General features: G+C 42.5%; 1 protein-coding gene across 13 annotated transcripts in view; it reads left to right on the top strand.

Moving 5' to 3' along the window:
- The first annotated feature begins 529 nt into the window (after positions 1–529).
- Positions 530–18,947, top strand: part of map7d3 (MAP7 domain containing 3) — a 23,432-nt gene continuing 5,014 nt past the window's right edge. Inside the window, exons 1-11 of one of the 13 annotated variants that reach the window (XM_019278397.2) lie at positions 530–719; positions 7,782–7,883; positions 8,228–8,308; positions 8,639–8,802; positions 9,106–9,211; positions 10,069–10,149; positions 10,899–11,006; positions 11,810–11,911; positions 12,356–12,454; positions 14,369–14,494; positions 16,369–16,508. In XM_019278397.2, the coding sequence (XP_019133942.2) occupies positions 674–719; positions 7,782–7,883; positions 8,228–8,308; positions 8,639–8,802; positions 9,106–9,211; positions 10,069–10,149; positions 10,899–11,006; positions 11,810–11,911; positions 12,356–12,454; positions 14,369–14,494; positions 16,369–16,508 (1,155 nt within the window). In that variant the 5' untranslated portion in view covers positions 530–673. Of the gene's footprint in view, positions 720–7,781; positions 7,884–8,227; positions 8,309–8,638; positions 8,803–9,105; positions 9,212–10,065; positions 10,150–10,898; positions 11,007–11,809; positions 11,912–12,355; positions 12,455–14,368; positions 14,495–16,368; positions 16,509–18,947 lie in introns of all 13 variants that reach the window. The other 12 variants (XM_010729579.3, XM_010729578.3, XM_010729580.3 and 9 more) reach the window with 12 other exon arrangements.

Genomic DNA, 18,947 nt, shown 5'->3' with positions numbered 1-18,947 from the left:
CAATGTATTAACATGCAATAACCGCATGAAACACTAGGAGGTGCTGTTGGATGTATAACAGCACTCTGTGTATTGGTACAATAAGAGAACGCCCTTGGATCGTCTATTGTTAAAAATGAGTCATTACTACTCACGTAACAATGGCACACCTTGCGGTTTGCACAACTTTTCGATTATGATTAAAAAATAAATAAAAGATTTTTAAAAAACTCATAGAAACCGTCCCGCCATGTTTGATTTTTTTTTTCTGTAAGCACTGAGCTCATAAAATGTATTTGCAGTGTTGCATCCCTAAGCACTGAGCTCATAAAATGTATTTGCAGTGTTGCATCCCCACAAATTAAAAAAACAAACAAAAAACGATTATTTAAAAATAAATGTTATTCTGTGTTTAAAACACATTAAAGTACTTTTGGAGACTTATTTTCATGCAATATATTGGCAGCTGACCAAAAAACTTTCCAGCGTTTTGAACGCGTTGTTCCTCGGGCGCTTTTGCGACGCTGTTGTCGGTTTTTCGGAAACAGGTCAGAGTGAGGCCTCTTCTTGCTCTGCCTCCCCTCCACGCTCTTTGATGTCCACGTCCCCGGGGTGTCCGCGTCCTGCCGGCTGCCTGCGATGAGCTACGCGCTCCTGCTTTAGAAAAAAAACACAGAAGGAAAACTTCATAGAAATGGCGGAGGGTGCTACGACTCTCAAAGGCTTGCGAGCCCAAATGGGTAAGAAAACTGTTTGGCAGTCGTGCTTATTTTGTCGACCCGCTTGTGTCTTTCAGCGTAGTAATCACTTCGTGATGTTTGCTGCCAACTGCCGCCGTTAACCGGGTTATTTGAACGTGTTTGTAGCGCGGCTAAGTAACGTTAGCTCGCTGTCCGGTTATCTGCCGACAATGGATGCGGAAAAAAAACTTCTTCCCGCATTAAACGTTACAAGTTATTTTTTTGAATGTACCCATCCGAGCCGATAGCTGCATTCATATATTCCCGGACGAGCTAAACGAGCTAGTTGAGCTAACTTACTTGTAGTTAGCTGAAGTTGCAGCTGTGTGTATTTTGTAGCATTAAAAAAAAAAAACCGGTTGACATATCACACGACTTAGCTTTGCTTTAGCTTAGTCCCTCAACCCACACCCCGTTTTAATCACGTTGTCTGACAAAGTGTTGGTGGTTAGACAGCGTCTGAATGATAAACGATGCTAACAAACTGATTTGTAGCTGACGTTAGTCGGTAGCTTAGATAACGTCGCTCATCACTCGAGGGGGGATTATTGTCAAAAGTGATCATCAGCTGTCCCTCTCAGGAAGAGTTCAGGAAGCGTTTTGCTTGCTCTGTTAATGCCTTTTGTATTATAGTTAACCTTTAACCACATATTAGTTTTTTTTTTCTTGCTCTCCTGCTCAGTATAATCTTATACAAAGTGCCCCCCCCCCCCTCACTTTATGCTTACATGTTGACATATGGTATAACCCCCTCCAGTCTCCAGGGAGGGTAACTATAACAATGTCTGACCTGGATTTCAGATAAAGCTGGAGGTTTCAGACGCTGAACTCTGATAACAGAACAAGACTGCATGCTTGTTTTCCTTGATGAAGTGATGAAAGACTTTTGGTTGGACCGGCCGGCCTTGTGTCACACACACACACTTCTGTTTAAGCAAAAAAGCACATTGCACTTTTGTAAATGGCTCCACGTAGGCCAAACTGCAGCGGCAAAAAAAAAAATCTCTATCAATGCTTCTTATCCACGTCTCAGCTGGCCCTGTCCAGACATGGATGTGTTTACTGCGTCTGCATCTGTGAGCATGAATGCACAGTTTGTTATGACTTGAGCTGCAGTTTTATGCATACTCTGTGTGGGTGTAGGCATGTTTTACTCCTGGCAACAACTGGATCATATTTAGGACTGATCTTCTTCCTGTTTCCCCTGACTTTTCCATTCTGTATTTTAAAATCTGGAATTTACATCCACCCAGTTCCGTGGTTTTATGAAAATATCCACAAAGTTTAGAGTGGTGTGAAGTGTTGGCTTCGTGAGGAATGAAAGGATGTGTCAGTGAGCTTGGCCTCCAATTTAGAGCATAAGACTGACAATGATAAAAAAAAAAAAAAAATAATGCTAGGAATCTAAGCTCATGTGCGTTTCCACAAGAATGTGCGCAAGGAGAAAATGTACCCTGCTATTATGAAAGGAGATCACACTACTGCAAGGTTATCCTGATCCTGGCTCAGCAATCGCAGCAGAATTAAAAGCATGAGAAATATTTCTGAGCTGGTTAGATTTAACCAAAGGAGGAAATGGACCAGCCTCAATTTCATTCAGATTTGTCCATTTAGCTGCAGCTTTTCCATCCATGCTTTATTTCAAGCTGATGGCATGTGTTACAGTGTGTGTACACACACACACACACACACACGGCAAAGATTTGACTAGCAAAACATGTTAATTTGTATAAGGTCAGTCTATCGCCACAATTGTGTGTTCATTATTTTTAGGCACAGTGTCAAAGTTAGATTTAATGTCTTTTAAAAAAAAAGATAAGATGTGTGCATGAGGGGTGTAACCTCTATCTGTCACACGTTGTTGGAACAGGCCCTCTTGGTTTTAATCTGGTTTTGGTTCAGCAAGGTTTATAAATCACAAATTACAGGTGTAGTCAAATCTAATTCAAAACGTCATGTAACAAGTCATTCCTGAATACTTTTGTTATTTATTTATTTCCATTTTCTTTTTGGGGATATATCTGTAGTGCTGCTGTTTTCACATTATTCCTACGCAGGGACGACGCAATAAAAAACGCTTAATACTTTCAAACTTTAGCACTTTTCATACAAATAAAATGTAACACAAAGTGCTTCACACGATAACCCACCAAGCACCATCTCATCGTCTTGCAGTGAGGAAGAAGTATCACAAAAATAGATTAAAGAGTCATGCAAGAACTGGTCTGTTAATTAGAACTGATAATGGATTCGGATGTGTTCAGGTCTGGGACCCGGTCCACCTGGAAGAGGAGACTCCCTAGTAAACTGTGTCATCATTATCCTGCCAGTCCTGCAAATAGCCGAGGCTTACCTTTGCATGAACAGGCCTCGAGTAATCCCATAGAAGATCTAACGTGTGTGGGTGTGAGCGTGCATCAGGAGTGTTATCTGAGGACCTGAAATCTTGAGCTAAAGATGGGAAGCTCTGATAAGCAAGAGCGTTGATATTTTTATTGCAGCCAAGTACTACATAAGATGTTTTCATTGGTTTAGGACAATGTTAAAAAAATTAAAGGAATTAATTTCTGGTTCACGTTGTTCTGGTCGGTGGATTAACCCGTTACAATGTTTGGTTGGAGTTAAAAGTACTCTCAGGACTCACTAGCAAATGGTTGTTCACCCTTTCATTAAGCAGTACAGGCTCTTCCTGTGTAACAAGCTACATAATTGTACCATGGAGGACAGGGTCAAAGCTGTAGTTGAAAGGAGGGACAGAAAAGACTCTCTTGCTACTACTATTAAATCAGCAATGTGTCAAGATATGTATCAGGATATTGCTTGTTAGGTAAGAAAATTATCGTTTGATCAGTGGTTGCGTTTAACTGGAAGTGTCACAATCGAATGCAGGTTGACCTGTTTCCTGTTTTGGTGGGTTTTTTTTTTTGTCTGGCCTGCGGAGCCGGGCCTTCACCAGCCCCCACAGTGGTCTTCACTACTGCCATAATAACTCAGCAGCTCGAAGGTTGGACCACAATCAATCTATATGTAGTGCACTTAGAATGATGTCATATCCTGCTACTTAAAAGCGCTGTATGATCACAGTGTCATAACAGCTGTATAAATATATGTCACAATATTGTGAGCTGGGTTAATCACAGTCACGTTGAAGTATGTGATGACCTTGTGGTGACCACATGATTGAGTTGAAATGGTGCCACTGAATCTCTAACTCATGATTTTTCAACACAGAGATATATATATATATATATATATATAATAAGCTCAGGTTAATTTGGTTGTGCCTCCAGTCTATTGGAGCATTTGGCTGAGCCTGTTGCTGCAGTAGTGATGTATGTTAAGCATTTGGCTGAGCCTGTTGCTGCAGTAGTGATGTATGTTAATGTGTGCAAATCTCCATAGTGATGGAGTGATGAGAGACGGCCCCTCTGATTGGCTCTTTTCATTTCTATGAGCACACCTGGCTCTCTTCAGGGTTGTTAGGGAAAACAGGATCTCCTCCAACATCTCATCAGTCGAGAGTGTGCTCACTTTAAGTTGCTGCTTCTGAATTGGACTTAATTTGGTTTCTCTCTTTTTCTTACAGAACATTAAGTTCAGTGAGTAGATGGTAGCAGGAAGTCACTAACACCTTTACAGCATCTAAGTTTGTGACAGAAAGTCGTATTAAACTGGATATTACAGCAGATGCCGTTCTGCATAAGTAGCCTTGTAGCCAACAGCTGTTACCTACTCAGCTCCTTTGCTTTCCTGTCTAGTTTTACTTCCCTTTAAAGACCAGAGGAGGCGGCTAACTCGAAGTCTAAAGCTCGCCGTGTTATGGAAGAAGGCCTTGCTACCGGGTCGTGTTGTCGACAGTATTTTGTGCAAGTTAATACTTTTATCTTTAAGCAGCCACTTCATAGATTATATCCTAAATCTACTGATTATAGGTTTCATTCATCCACAGGGTGTTACACTTGATAAACGTATGTACTGTGGCATATTGTACAGCTCAAATGAGAAGTAATTGTTGCTGGTAAATTGACACTTAGTCTGATGAGTAATCCTTCAAAGCTTTGCTGCTCTGTTCTTTTCATCCGGCTATGAATCATCTCATTTCAGAGCGAGTGTCTGTGTTGATACAGGCCCGAGCGTGGTTCAGAAGCACTTCACCCATCCTGAGCTGCTGTATCACTTAGCAACACTTACCGAGTGTTTGGCATTTTGTTCTTTTTGCCTTTTATACGGACAGGGAGGATTGAATAAAAAGATATGATGATTCAGGGCTCGTTTCAAAGCTCAGGACGTTTCAGTTATATTATCTTTCTCAAAATTGATCACTCAGTCATCAAGTTTCAATAGCCCAGCATCTTTTATTTATATATATTTTATATAGAGTGTGATTCATTCATGCTCGAATGAGATAGCCATTTCTGAATATAGATCAGCTCCTTTAGTCTGCAATGCTCAACACACGGTGTGATATATTGTTTCCATGCAGACCAAAGCGTGTGCAACTGTGAGTTTATGAAAGCGTCCTTGTTTTCCTCGTCAGGGTTTTTAATGTGCGATTCCCAACATGCAGTGTCATGGCACAGAAATGGTGACTGATTAGAGCAATCACTTCGTCATTTAGCCACTGATTAGCCTACTCACCGGTGGGGGTGAAGAAGGGAGTCAAAAGTGACGTGACCTATACAACTCACTGGGCATTAGCTGCAAACTTTGACCCTCATAAGCTTCTTTGACTGGACCGCATCAATGCAGCTGCAGAATACAGATAATCAGCGCACGACTTCTTACACCGTCAGCTGTCTTTGCTCCGTCCATCTCCTGCCAACTCTGATATTTGGATCGTCGCAGCTACTTCTTTGTTTCGTATTTCTTTTTGTCTGGACTCAAACGAAGCATTTTTTATGTCAGCAGAGGGAACAAACCTAACTCAATTTGTCAAGGTCACTCAGTGTAAGAGGAGGCTGTTGGCCCTTGCTTCCCAGAGAGAAAGGTAGTTGAGAGTCAATTTCCGTACAGACGAGACATGCACGCGATACTTTAGTGAGAAACCATCAGTGCCTGGAGTGGGCACAGCATGAATGTTTTACATAAGCTAAGACAAACCAGTAAAAAGTGTTGCTCACTTTGATGATGTCCAGTGAGCACCTTGAAGACAAACGTCTCTGTCCTACCTGGTAAATAATGCTACACTTCCTGTAGCTGCTTTATAAATCTTTGCTTTGCATCAGCAGCATCTCTTTTTGATTAATGTCTGAAACACTAGTGAACATACACAGACCTAAAAAGCTCTGATTACCCGCACAAGTCCAGCGACACAGCTCTCATTGTAGACAGAGATGGCCATGATTTAGTTTTGCTCCCAAACAGGGCGGTCAGTGCAGTTATCCCCTGGTTGGAGGGCACATATGATCATGACTCAGCACACCGTATCACAAGCAAGCTAAGAGGGCATTTCATGTCCCGTCTTCCCTCTGAAAGATGAGGGTACCTGTACTATTGTGCTTTAAGTTCTTTTGTTCAACAGTGTTTGCCTACACACATTGCATGTTTTAGTGTTTGTTCATGTGTATAAAGCTCTGCTGTAAAAAAAAGAGAATTCATTTATTTGTTCATCTATTAATCCCATAAATGTCTCTGTCGCTCATATGGAAAATGTGCAGAATATAAATGCGCAGTGCTTCCAGTGTGACTTCATTGTGCTTATGGTGCCATTGTCAAGTTGCCACCACTGGTGTTTTTGCGAAAAAGCCTGTGTAATATGGATGTTCATCAATGCAATTCTAAATGTCTTTTGTCATCAATTATTTTGCTAATATTTGTTAAACGCGGAAGCTGGCTCTGCTTTCTACCCGGCAGGACACAACCTCACACATTCATATTGTTTCATATTGAGTATGTAGGGACAGGACTAATACAGGCAGCTTCTCTATCATCATGCTCAGAGACTTGTTAATCCAAACCGTTTTATTCTAATCAAAACCGTAGGAAAAGTAGCGGGCTGGACTTGATTGAGTAGTCGTCTGTTCGCTGGCAGTCATTGCTTATGGAACGTTCTGCTTTCTAAAGAGACAGGCTTTTACACGAGTCTAGAGTTTAATCAGTATTATTGTATGCAATCGCAATTTTTTTGTCTTGATGGTTTGACAACAGTAGAATTGTATGCTAGTGACGGAGGCGGTGAGAAACTTTCAGAAGTGTTCATCAGTAATGTGAATATCACATGACTGGCCATAGCTTTGCTTCTTCAGCAGTTCTGTAATGCTGAATACACACCGACACAGAACGGAAAGAGACAAGAGAAGAGGCTGATGATAGCGCTCATAAAGCTTGATCACGTCCTCACTGCTTCCTTCCTTTTTGATCTCCTAATCATGATTTTCCTGTGGATAGTTTTGGCTGAAGAAAGTGCTGTTGACCCTGCAGTGGCCCTTCTGGAACAGTTGGTGTATTTGCCACTTTTAAAAGCATGTTTCAATAGTTCATTGGCACTAGAACAGAATGGTTTTCATGGATACTGATGTTTTCTCTCTGTGGTGCCAGAAATTACATCACACAAATTGTAAATAAAAAAATAAAAAAAACTGTTTGCCGCAAGCTTAGGATGAGATATGCTGATATTCTGGTTTCTCAAGATGGATAATAAACCAGTGCAGAAGCTGACTGTGCACGTGTTCATTCTGCTTATTTTTTTATGTTTAAGGGAGTGGTGGTGTTTAAAATGTTGTGTAACACTGGGGATATAAGCTGTATACCACGAAGCTCACAAGGGTTTGATTCCAGCCTCCAAGCTTGTCACAGAAAGCAGTGTATGGCTGGCTTCAGGGTTGACCATGGTGGTTATATCAGATGGCTGAATAGCCGGATTGTTCTTTAGCTCCAAATCCGTTGGATCTCTCTAGAAGTAGCATTCCTATGGAGAGCAGACAAAGCACAGTGAAAAAACGGCTGATTTGAACTCGACTGGTTTGGAGTACCCGAGGCATTTCTGTTTCCTTTTATTACTTGATTTTGTCAGACATGAGATGAAGTTCCCTGTGTGTAAGGAGTGTGTTTTCCTACATATAGCTGCAGCTGCACAGGCTCAAGCCGAGGAGCGGCGTAGCCTGGCAGGGAGCAGTCCAGGACCTCCAACCAACACACCAGCTAAACCTCAGGGGTGTAAGCCAGGTAAATGACACCACATGTTGACACAGAAACAGATCTCTGGTTCTCACAGATACTGCCCTGTCACCGCTCTATTGTCTTCCATAATCTGAACCATTAGATGCAACACAATCCACTTCCACCACCTTCTCAGTGTGGCTTACTGCAGGTAAATCTTAGTCATCATCTTATTACTGTAACGGTTGACAAAGCTCATTAGTGACAGTCACATGCACACATCTTCCTGCCTGATGCTAAAGCCTCTGTAACACTATGCCGCATTGTAATCCACTCCTTTTGTATTCTGAATATGCATTGCTGCACGTTTTACCTTTTTTAACTACATGTACACATGTTTGTGTTTGCAGTCATCGACGGTGCTGCACTTAGAATAGATGACCGACTGCGAGTGGCAAAAGAGAGGCGAGAAGAGGCAGATAAACAACACGGTAAGAGGATGATCCCAGGTTCTGTGTGAAATTAATTCACCAAAGCCAGCACTAACCTCCCTGACTTTATATGAAATCTATCCTGGTAAATGAATAAAGACGACAGAATACATATTTCCTTTTAAAACAGGAAATCTATACATTGTCGTACCAAGAATGTTCTCATTAGCAGCAGGTCTTTGGGCATAGATATGGTGGATATCAATGTTCTTTATAGGTTTTTAATGAAGACATTCTTACTTGAAGGCTGTTCACATGCATAAGAGACAACAATTTTCTAATTATTCTAACAATTGGCTTTTTTCATGCATGCGCTGTTCGTGTGCTCAGCTTTGCGAGAGTCTCAGATCATGGAGCGGGAACGCAAGGCCAAGCTGCAAGTGGAGCGTCAGGTGGAGGAACGTCAGAAAAAGGTTGAGGAACAGCGAAGAAAGGAGGAGCAGAAACGATTGGCTGTGGAAGAGAAGAGGAAGCAGAAACAGGAAGAGGAAAAGGTAGCCACACAGCATGGGTGGAGTCTTGAGAGCTGTGCTCATTGTAGCTCAGTTGATTTGACTCTTGTTACTAAAATAATAGAATTTGCATAGAAACTCAGCTTTATGTTGAAGTGTTTCCTTTCTGTGTTTCACCAAAAGATTAAAGGGGGGGAATTTTGAATAACGATAACGACACAGTTATCCATACATTGTAGTACAGTTATAAAATAGTCTGGCCTTGTCTTCCCCAGTTAAGGGACAAATGTTGTTCTGCTACAAATGACTTGCATTTTTTCTTCCTCTGCCTCCATTACGCTGCAGGAGCACTACGAAGCAGTGATGCGGCGGACATTGGAGCGAAGTCAGCGAGTGGAGCAGAGGCAGAAAAGATGGTCCTGGGGAGGACTAGACTCAGATGGACGAACAGGTAAAGGCCCTTTCTTCATCCATTGTGCATTAAAGAGCCGATTAACATAGGATACACCAAAATCACCTTACCTCCTTAACGAAAACAAAAATACAAGCTGTGAACGTTCACAGTGGGATATCGTTTCACCACAGTTGGGGTGAAATCCTGCCACAATATACATATAAGCAATTTAAAGCTTTTTCGCCAGCAGCTGATAATAATGCCAGATGAGACGGCTGGCTTTGTGTTTCACCACAAAATCCCAGCTGCCATTTTCTCCTGCCATATTCATATTTCTGTTCATTTTGAGGGGCAGCTATAATAAGCCAGCCTTGTTAGTAGCTGGGTCGAATGTTCATTTCTTCGCTTCTCAACTTAATAGCTCCAAATCTGAACGCCAAATCAATAAAGATGCTCTGTTTTCAGACTGAAGAAGTGTAATTTGGTCTAAGTTGAAAATATAACTTTGTCTTTGACTTTGTCATGCAGTAAAACAAAATCCAATTCATTTACTGCAAAGAATTCAAATGTAAGTGACAGTTGTAACTGCAGTCCTTCACAACACTACACGCATAAGATGTCACTTGACTTGTACAATCACTCCCACTGTTTGACACTCCGACAATAAACCACAATGTTCTGCAGAGATCTGTAGGACGTTTGTAACTTAGAAATAAATGTGTCAGTTAAATCACAGTTTGTTACATTGTAGAGGTACTAACTGAAAAAAAGGTGTATTAAATGTTTTAACCAGGCAAAGGCTGACGGCTACCAGCTAGGTTTTACCTCCTCTCTCTTCCCTTGTGTGAAGGATCTGCCTCAGCATCATCTCTATTTTATTGCTCGTCTGTGCGAGCTGTCTTTTCCCACAGGAGACTCTGATGCCAGCACCTCATCTCCAGTAACAATAGTTATCTCCCAAGCCTCGCCAGAAAAGCCACCAAGGAATCGACAAGGTTTTGTTTGTTGATAATTTGCTCACCAATGTAGCAACACAGCATGGACTGGCACTGGCACTCCAGATAGCTTAGTTACCCCCTTATCCCTCCCACCAACCTCACCCACCCTCCCCTGCAGTCTAACTGGCAGATTTTCACTAACCGTCTGTTGTATGGGGCCTGTGTTTCTGAATGTGCCTTGTGCTGGGTGAATAGCTGGAAGTGTAGCTTTAGTTTTTTTTCGCACTCACACTGTTGTCGAGCACTTCCAGGTCACATGGGCGACTTTGCATGGAAGCCCAAGATAAGAACAGGGCTAATGTCACCTCTGGTTTCTCTGGCATGGACCATGTAATGTTTCTGGTGCTCTACTCTTTGGAGTGTTCAAACATAAGCATCTGTAAACTAACCACCATGCCTGGCTCTAAAACCACAACAGCTTTGTTATGGTTTGTTAAAAATACATTGTCATATTAAACCTGTAAATTCATCCTGTATATCATTCTCATGACCAGGTTTACTTAATAAGCACTTCATTAGTAGCACGTTAGAGCAATGGGTTAATGGGAATATTGGTGTATATAGTTTTTATGTATTATTATTTTAGGTGTATTAATGAAGCAACATACCACCCATTGCACATTAAGGGGTATTAAGATCTTGCAGAACCTCGTACTGTGTGTGTGCGCACCCAAATGCCCTTCCCGATTGGCCAGCCTCCAGTGTAAACCCCGCCTCCCTTGTCTGTCTTTCCTCCTCCCTCTTAGTGGACAAGCGCTCCACATCCACCATGAACCTGAAACAGCCGTCTGAGGCTGGCATCAACAAACGCCTTTCTTCCTCTTCTGCCACCCTCGTCAAATCTCCTGACAAAAGTAAGTCTCCTGCCTTCCCTCCACCCCTTCCTCATTTGCTCCTTCTCCCCTCCACCACCACCCCCCCTCCCCCCCTCCCCTCATAACTTCCTCCTCACCCTCCATGCATTCCTCTGCTGTGTCTTAACAAACGTAGTATGTTCCGCACCATCTGTTATGCCAGGTGAATGTCTTTCAGTAAAGAGTAATGTACTGAGATCTACCAGGTGACGACCTGTAGATTATCTGAAGCAAACGCACTGTCTCTTCCAACTCTTAAGCCTGGAGTGAACTCTGACCCCTGTGCTCTCCATATCCAGGATTTTACACACAGGCTCACTGGAGCACAAACAGACTGGTAAAAATTGCTTTGGCTCTCTGTCTCTGGTTCCAGCTAATGGTGAATTAGAATGGCCTCCCAATTCTGCTGCATCCATTCACTATGCACCTCTATGATGTACTGAATCAAGTTTTCAGAATCACTCCCAAGCACCAATTTGTGATTTGTTAATAAATGTACTCGTAGTGGTATCTTACGTATATTTTGATTCACAAGAAGTATGTTTGATTTCTGCCGAACAAATGATCAACACAATCAGTTGTTTCACATCTCTCCACAGTTTCTATGGGCTGCCAGTGCCATTTCTTCTTTAAGATATTGCTGATTTCTCTGTGCCTCTCAACTTGTTTAATATTTATGCTTTTCCTTTCCCAGGCTTTTGAATATTTTCTCTCTGAGGGACTTTTACCATTCATAAGAGTGCCATGAACCGTTCAGGGCGCTGTGTAATTTCACCATTGGGTGTTTCATCACTGTCTCTCAGGGCTTAAGCCGAGGAGTTCGTCTTGTAACCGGTTGCCTAGCAATGGCAATGCTGCTCAGGCCAGTAAGGAAGACGGCAAAAAGCTTCAGGTGGAACAGACAGGTGCAAATTCCCTCTCCATCCCACACTATGCTTTCATAACAGAGATGGTGTACAGTTTGCGGTTTGGCAAAGCACCACAGGTCATAGAGAAAATAGTTCCATTACAAATTAGGCTCTGTCAAAACTATGACAAGCACATAGCAAGATGACTTTCTACATGCTAATGGTTTAAACACAGCTGATAATGCTACAACAGGTCTTCTGCCGTTGTGTTAATGTTATAATAGTCTGAATTGGGGGCATCAGGTAGTGTGATCAGTTAGGGTAGTTACAACCCTCTTCTGTGTGCTTAACATCCTTAAGACATCAGCTGCTGTCTGCTGCAGCCTGGTGACTCACATACGGCCAAATGAAGTGCACATGACCTGTAAACTGTCTATGGGGATTCCTTGTTAACTCCTTCCCAGTGCCTGCCTGGCTATAACTCCACTCTCATGTCCGTAGGCCGTTCCATGAAGAAGAGAAGTTCCTCCCTCACACGAGTAAGTGTGGGCAGACCACAGACCCCTGCCAAGCCTGATAAGGGGACAGCGGATGATGAAGGTGGCTAGCATGAACAGTCAGCAATCATTTGTTTTCACGCGCCTATCTGCATCTCTCAGGCCTCCCTTTCGGAGTAACAAGCATGTTGCTATGATGTTAACGGCTTCCTCATTCTGAATTTGCTCGGTTTTAAAATCTGTGTCACCACTGTCGGCTCCACCGAGAGGATAACATTTTCATTTGGCTCAACTCAGTGTCATCAGCTATACGGGTCTGTAAAAGGGCCAGCTCTTCTGTCCACGTATTCTTTCTTTGGGTCCATGTTCTCTTTCAATCAAATCTTCCTCACTGACTGCTGCTCCTCTGCAGCGCCTAAGCCTCTCTGCACTATCTGCCTGTCTGTCTGCGATTAATTGGGAACATTGTGCTCGTTCCATGTATGCCTTAACCTCACTGCTGTCTTAACCTACCAGATCCTCTACTGTGCCATGTTTCGCACTAACAGCTGATCTTGTTTTAACCTATTTTATTGTTTTTCTTTTTAACTGTCAACCCAGGAATGGTTTGTGCCATGTCTGCACTAACACAGTCTATTGTTTTGTTGTGACAAAGTGTTGATTGTTTTCTCCCTCCCAGATGACGTCATAGCTGGATTTAAGTCGCTGGGCTCGTGCTTCAGTGTGGTGTGTGTCAGTGCCATCCCACCGTAGCACCCCCCCAGAGCACAGAAATGACCACAGCAACTGACTGCAGTCTGTGTATTGCCATTAACAATCAATTGTTTTTGTTCGTCCTATAGTCAGCCTCTTCGTGCAGATGTTGTTCCTGTTCTGTATACATGTTTGTTCTGTATGGTTAGACTAAGCAATAATACAATAACTGATTTAATACTGTACTGAGTACAATTTAAGTTATTTATCCCCAACGCTTGACCACATCGTTATTTAAACTATAACTTAACCTCAGACTAATAATCCACATTTTTAATGCATGGATACTGAGCACAAAACTGTGTTGCCATGCTCCAGGATCTAGTACTCAACATCTAACAAATGTCTGTCGGCAACAGATGTCTGCTCAGTGAGGGGCTCCAAATGGAAGTGTGACTTTACACTCTCCTTTTTCGAGGACTAGCATTTAGGGACATGTAGAAAAATCAACCCGTTAACACTTTAACTCTTCCGCTGGTATGATTTCTACTTGGTGGCTTAGGTAGCAACGATGGCATGAATGGGGAATTGTTCATTTTTCTTTTTCCATGGTAGTTGGAGCTCTTTGTTTCTGCTGTGAATTCAAGGTCCACTGTAGTGCTTTTGTAACATGCTGACTAGCTCAGCACTGACAGTTGTAGTCAGCCTTTTTTATTTCAATCAAATTTGGCACCTTCTTTATCTAAACCATAGAAAGGTTTGCACGGCAGAAGCCTAAGAACTCTTGCCTGGTCATAGTCACCTACCCTTTCACTTTTAGTCTTTGGTTTCTTTCACTTCTCATTTTCCTACCCAATAGTATTCCTCTGCCATCTTTGGAGTTTACTAATGGTTCATTTTTTCCCCCCATCAGCACACCTCCCTCTGCCCCAAGAAACCATTGATTTGACCTCATTGTCTTCTTTGACTACTGTTCTAACTGATCTTCAGTTACCAGACAATCAGTCTTTGGTCTGTCTCAGAACTCTTCCATGGCATCCTTTCCTTACTGTCTTTTACTGGCTATCCTCATTTTATTGAATGTTACTGAAAGTCAACAGGATAAAGACAGTTGATAAGGAGCCAATGTAAGATTATTGGGACTTAACCTTTGGTTGTTGATGTTGATTCTCTCCTGTTGGTTAAATCACATGGTGATCTCTCTGAACTTAATTGACCCCCCCTTTCCCCCTCCTTCTTTTTGCCTTCATCCCTCATTCTCATCCACTCTATCCTTCTTGGCCTTTTTGTTCTCTGTTTTTCGGGTGATTTTTCGGCCGTGTAGCTCGCAGGCCACCGGCCAGCACTGCGGACGGAGGGTTCCTTAGTCGCCTGCTCACCCCCACCCAGGCCTCACTAGCTAGGAGCAAGAGTGCCGCCGCCCTGTCAGCTGAAGGAACAGATGCTCCAGGTAACCTCCGCTTAGGAGACCCTGCCAGAGAGGAAGGATGGCAAGACATAGACTCTGGTCCTCCCTACTTACCCTTTTTTTCCATCAGTAGAGCATCAGCACAGTGTCTCCCGGTATCACCCTAGTAACTCATCCTGGTGCCCTGCTGCACACCCTTGTGCTTTTGGAACAGTCTTCTTAATGTGAACGGAGGCGTCTTGGTGGTGACAGAGTTACAGAAGTCACTGCACAGCTCCCCATGATTATAAGCTGCTATGTAATGATCAGCTGTTAGTGTGTACGTACAGTAGTTATTCGCAGCAAAGAACATTCATGTGAGACAGCATAGTTACTTGGTCAATATTGACACACACACACACACACACACAGGCCCAGCTCACGTGCTCTGACACAATTGGCTGTTGTGTGCTGAGCTGAGCAGGGTTGACTTGGCTGGGAGCATTTCTCAGCATCTGAGGAGCAACAGAGTCCATGCCGGGAGATTTGGTCTAAGCTGCTTACCTGTTGGTTGGTGTTGCGTCAGAATCAGACTGTTGTGCTATTGCATGTGTTCTGGTAAGGTGACCAGTGTGTTGAGTCCATTACACCACAATGGTGGTGAAATGGTAAATTACTGACATTTACATATAATATACCTCCAGTCTGGCATTAGATTTTAGGCAGTAAAGTATACTCTAATGTCTTAATAGAGTTACATGCTTTACATTTTAAGCAAACTGTGAGCCATTTACAGTGCATAAGGTAGCATAGACATCCATAATGAATCACACACTGATGAGAGACTGTAAAGCACTGGCTCACTCCAAAGCTGCAGCTGTATTCCCCGTGTTGGTTTTAGGTTATGGCATTTATTGACCGGCCATTACAAACCCATTAGCGGCTATAGATCTTCTGCTAAGTATAGCCACTCTAGAAACATGACGCATCTGCATTAGCAGCAGCAGCGGTAGCTCATGGCAGGGTAAATTTCATACAGTAGCAGGTTCAGTATGTAGTCAGAATGAAGTACAAAACACATTGTGACCAGGCTCTGGCAGGGAGAGTTCTGCAGGTCTCGGGATTATCATGGCTAATCCCTCTATCTGACACAGCAAGTGGACACAGCACCAGTGGACACCAGTGTTTAGACAGTGTCTTGCCAACTACAGATTGCACTATTGTCATTTCAGGTTCATAGTTATTAAACCGAGTTGTTTAGTCTTGTATCTACCTTAGATTAGTTTTGCGTATAAACAGCTGAGATACTGGAGACTTTGTCCTGAAAACATTGCAAACTGATCTAGAGTCAATAGGGTTACAGTATGACAACAGAAAGCGCACATAGAAAACAAACGACCACATGAACATCCCCTGTGCGTTTAGTGTACTAATAAATGTGTGTGATATGTGTGTGCTGTGTTGGTGTTTGTTGTGCTGTGTTGGTGGTAGGTTTTATGCCGTGTTTGCTGTGCTATGGTGCTTGGTGTTCAGGTTTGTTCATGTTGTGTCCAGGGGCTATCAGGGGAGTGTCTGGGGGTTTGGGGTGATATTGTTGCTCTGCTGCTCATGTCTCCAGTAATCTCCAGCCCAATCAAAGCTTCAGAAATCAAGCTGTTGCCTGCCTAAAGTGCTATATCTAACAAATCGCTTTTTTTTTTTTTTTTTTTTGTGCTCTTGTCCCCTTACAAAAACACTCTCCTGCATTTCTTTCAACCATCATCTGCCCTCCCTTCCGCCCTCTCCTCCTCTCTTGCTCTCACTCTCTCTTTCCCTTCCCTCTCTATTTATTCTTCCATCCATTTGCTCTTTGCTGCTTTGCCGCCCAACTCGGCCGCTTATCACGCCTCCCTTTGGTTGTGCTCCCCTGGCCCTGCGATGACTGTGTCCTTTACCAGAGTGTCACCTATGTCCTCGCTCAGCCTCTGCCAGTCCCCTGCACCCACCGCGTGGACCTGTGCGGAGCCGTAGTATTGACCGGCAGAAGAGCGGCATGACCACCTCTGTGTCGGCCGACGGAGCCCTCGACCCTTCACTGGTGAGAGCATCTCTTGACGTTCATGTGACTAACACCACTGGGCTACAAAGAAGCCTGTTTGAATGCAACATTTACAAAAGTGAATTAATAATGTTGTTAATGATAAACTAAAGTGAAAGCTTCCGTTGCACTTAGTTATGATTTCCTGATTCTCCTCTCTGTTCCCGTCTCCTTAAGCTGTGCTTTAATATCCTCAGTGAATAAGATGGATACTAAGCATAGATACTTAGCATACTCATGAAAACTGCTGACAATGATCTGTTTCATTTAGTCGATCCAGTGACTCGTGCTTAAGCCTAAATTACCTGGATCGGGCCCCTAAAATATCAGACAAAAACAACATCTGTATGTTTTAACTGTCAACAATGATATCTCATTTTTTGAATTTCATTCATGCTTATCATGTGGAATCATTTTACAGACCTGTATCAGTTAGCCAGTTTGCATTTACCGATGGATTAACCTGGATGTGGGGCTTTAGAAGGTATCTCTAATCTTCTAATGTTTAAATCCAAGCTACAGAGCGATAACAGATACATTTAAGTTCATACGCGTGTAAGACCGTGAGAACTGTGTTACGAGGCCCTATGACGAAACAATGTGAATAATAAGTATAGAATACAGTAGAGAATATTACACAGTACGAGCTGGATAATATACCATAGTGCTGTGTTTGTAAAACCATGTTATGCCTTTTGATTACCAGCAACATTCTGGTTTTATTTCCATGGGGAATTAAAAAAATGTGGATAAAATAGTAGTTGCACATGATTTAATTGTTTGTAGCAGGGATACCTTTTCCAGAAGCTGCCTGGAAACCAGCACGAAGACATGCTCGTTTTATAAGTTGCTCAGAGAAATAAAAGGATGCCACCAAAGGCTCTGATTTATATGCACATATCCGGCTTCATTTGCCTGTCAAAGTACTGCTGCAGGATGCTAACCATAGGGAAATGTTTTTCCTCCAGCTGTTCTTTGTCCTTTGCTGGTCACTCAGAATCTGAACGTTTTCATATATTGCCAGAGTTTTTATTCTAATAACAGCTCCTCAGAAGTGATGCCTCAGATGTTCTCACTTGATGACCCATAGTGCCTGGCTCTCTCTCATAACCTGCCTGACCTCAGCCTCCTCTGTAATTGTGAAGGGACTCATTGTCATAGCATGAGACAAAGGGATCCACAGTAGCCTGATTAAGGACAGATCAGACCATGTGAAGCAGACCCCACCCTGACCCTGGGGCCAAATGTCAGAAGCTTTCCTCACCATTTCATTGTCTTCTATCCTCTGTGATGCAGATTGGTGTGGAGATAATTAAAATTCACTGAAGCAGTGTGTCTCACACTTAAATTCTGTCTTTCAAGTCAGCTGAGTGAATCTGCTTGCCTATGAGTGGGAATTATATCAAAAGGTATAACAGAAAACAACATTAAAGGATCTTATCTGGTTTCAGGGTCATGGTGGTGGTACAGCAAATGGCTATCACTGCTGTGTGTGTCTTTGAGATTACTTCTGGACCTCATTCAAATAGACTGTCTACATAATGTTCATGCTTCAGTGTTATGTTGACATAAATAGGAAATGAATGCCTAGTCCCTGATATGAAACTGGACACCAATTGCCTGTTTACTGTCCTGCTTTTCCTTCTCATCCTCCCAAGAGAATGACTGTCGAGCTGTGTGACCAAAGCTAATACAGTTTATGGGGCAATTTCATCCCTCTGAAGTTTATTGTATCTAATTTACTTACTTGGCATTCGGTACTAAAGCCTCGAGGTGGAACAGTGCTGTATACAATCCAGATTCCAAAAAATTGTGGTCACTGTATAAAATGTAAAAAACAAACCCCCCAAAAAACGAATGTGATTATTTGTAAATCCTTTGTTACCAATATTCAGTTGAATACAGAACAAAGACAGGCTATTTTCTGATCATTTTAAAATTTACATATAGACTACACATCTGTCTGTATTTCTTGTTCTAAATTATTTTTTAGAAGAAGTGGACGTCTTGTCCTCTGGGCTAATTTTACAAAGCGCCCCGGCTTTTTTGGAATCAGGGATGAACTTGTGTCTGTCTGGGTGTTGCATGGTTGACCTTGCTGTGCCAAACATAGCACATGGGCATTAAAAATAGATGAATTAAAACCTGACCCACTGCCTCCTTCACCCCAGCATTTTGTCATTGTTTGATGTGGTAATGAAAGGCACAGAGGCAGACTTTGTCAAATGGGTCACAAGACAAACACTAGGGCTCACTTGATGATTATTGGGATAAATTATAAAAACTATCTGTCTTTTCCTCCATAATTCTGGATACTTTAATGCCTTTCGGGACACTAAAATACTTTAAATGATAGAATCTGGAAAAATGTTCATTTGTTTCATAATTTTAAGGAGCCAAAATGTTGGGAAATGCTGTTTTGTTTATGATACACAGATC

The sequence above is a fragment of the Larimichthys crocea genome, chromosome I (assembly GCF_000972845.2).
Source record: "Larimichthys crocea isolate SSNF chromosome I, L_crocea_2.0, whole genome shotgun sequence".
In the NCBI taxonomy this organism is placed as follows: domain Eukaryota; kingdom Metazoa; phylum Chordata; class Actinopteri; family Sciaenidae; genus Larimichthys; species Larimichthys crocea.
Note: the sequence above shows the minus strand (reverse complement) of the source record. Positions and strands in the feature narration are given on the sequence as shown.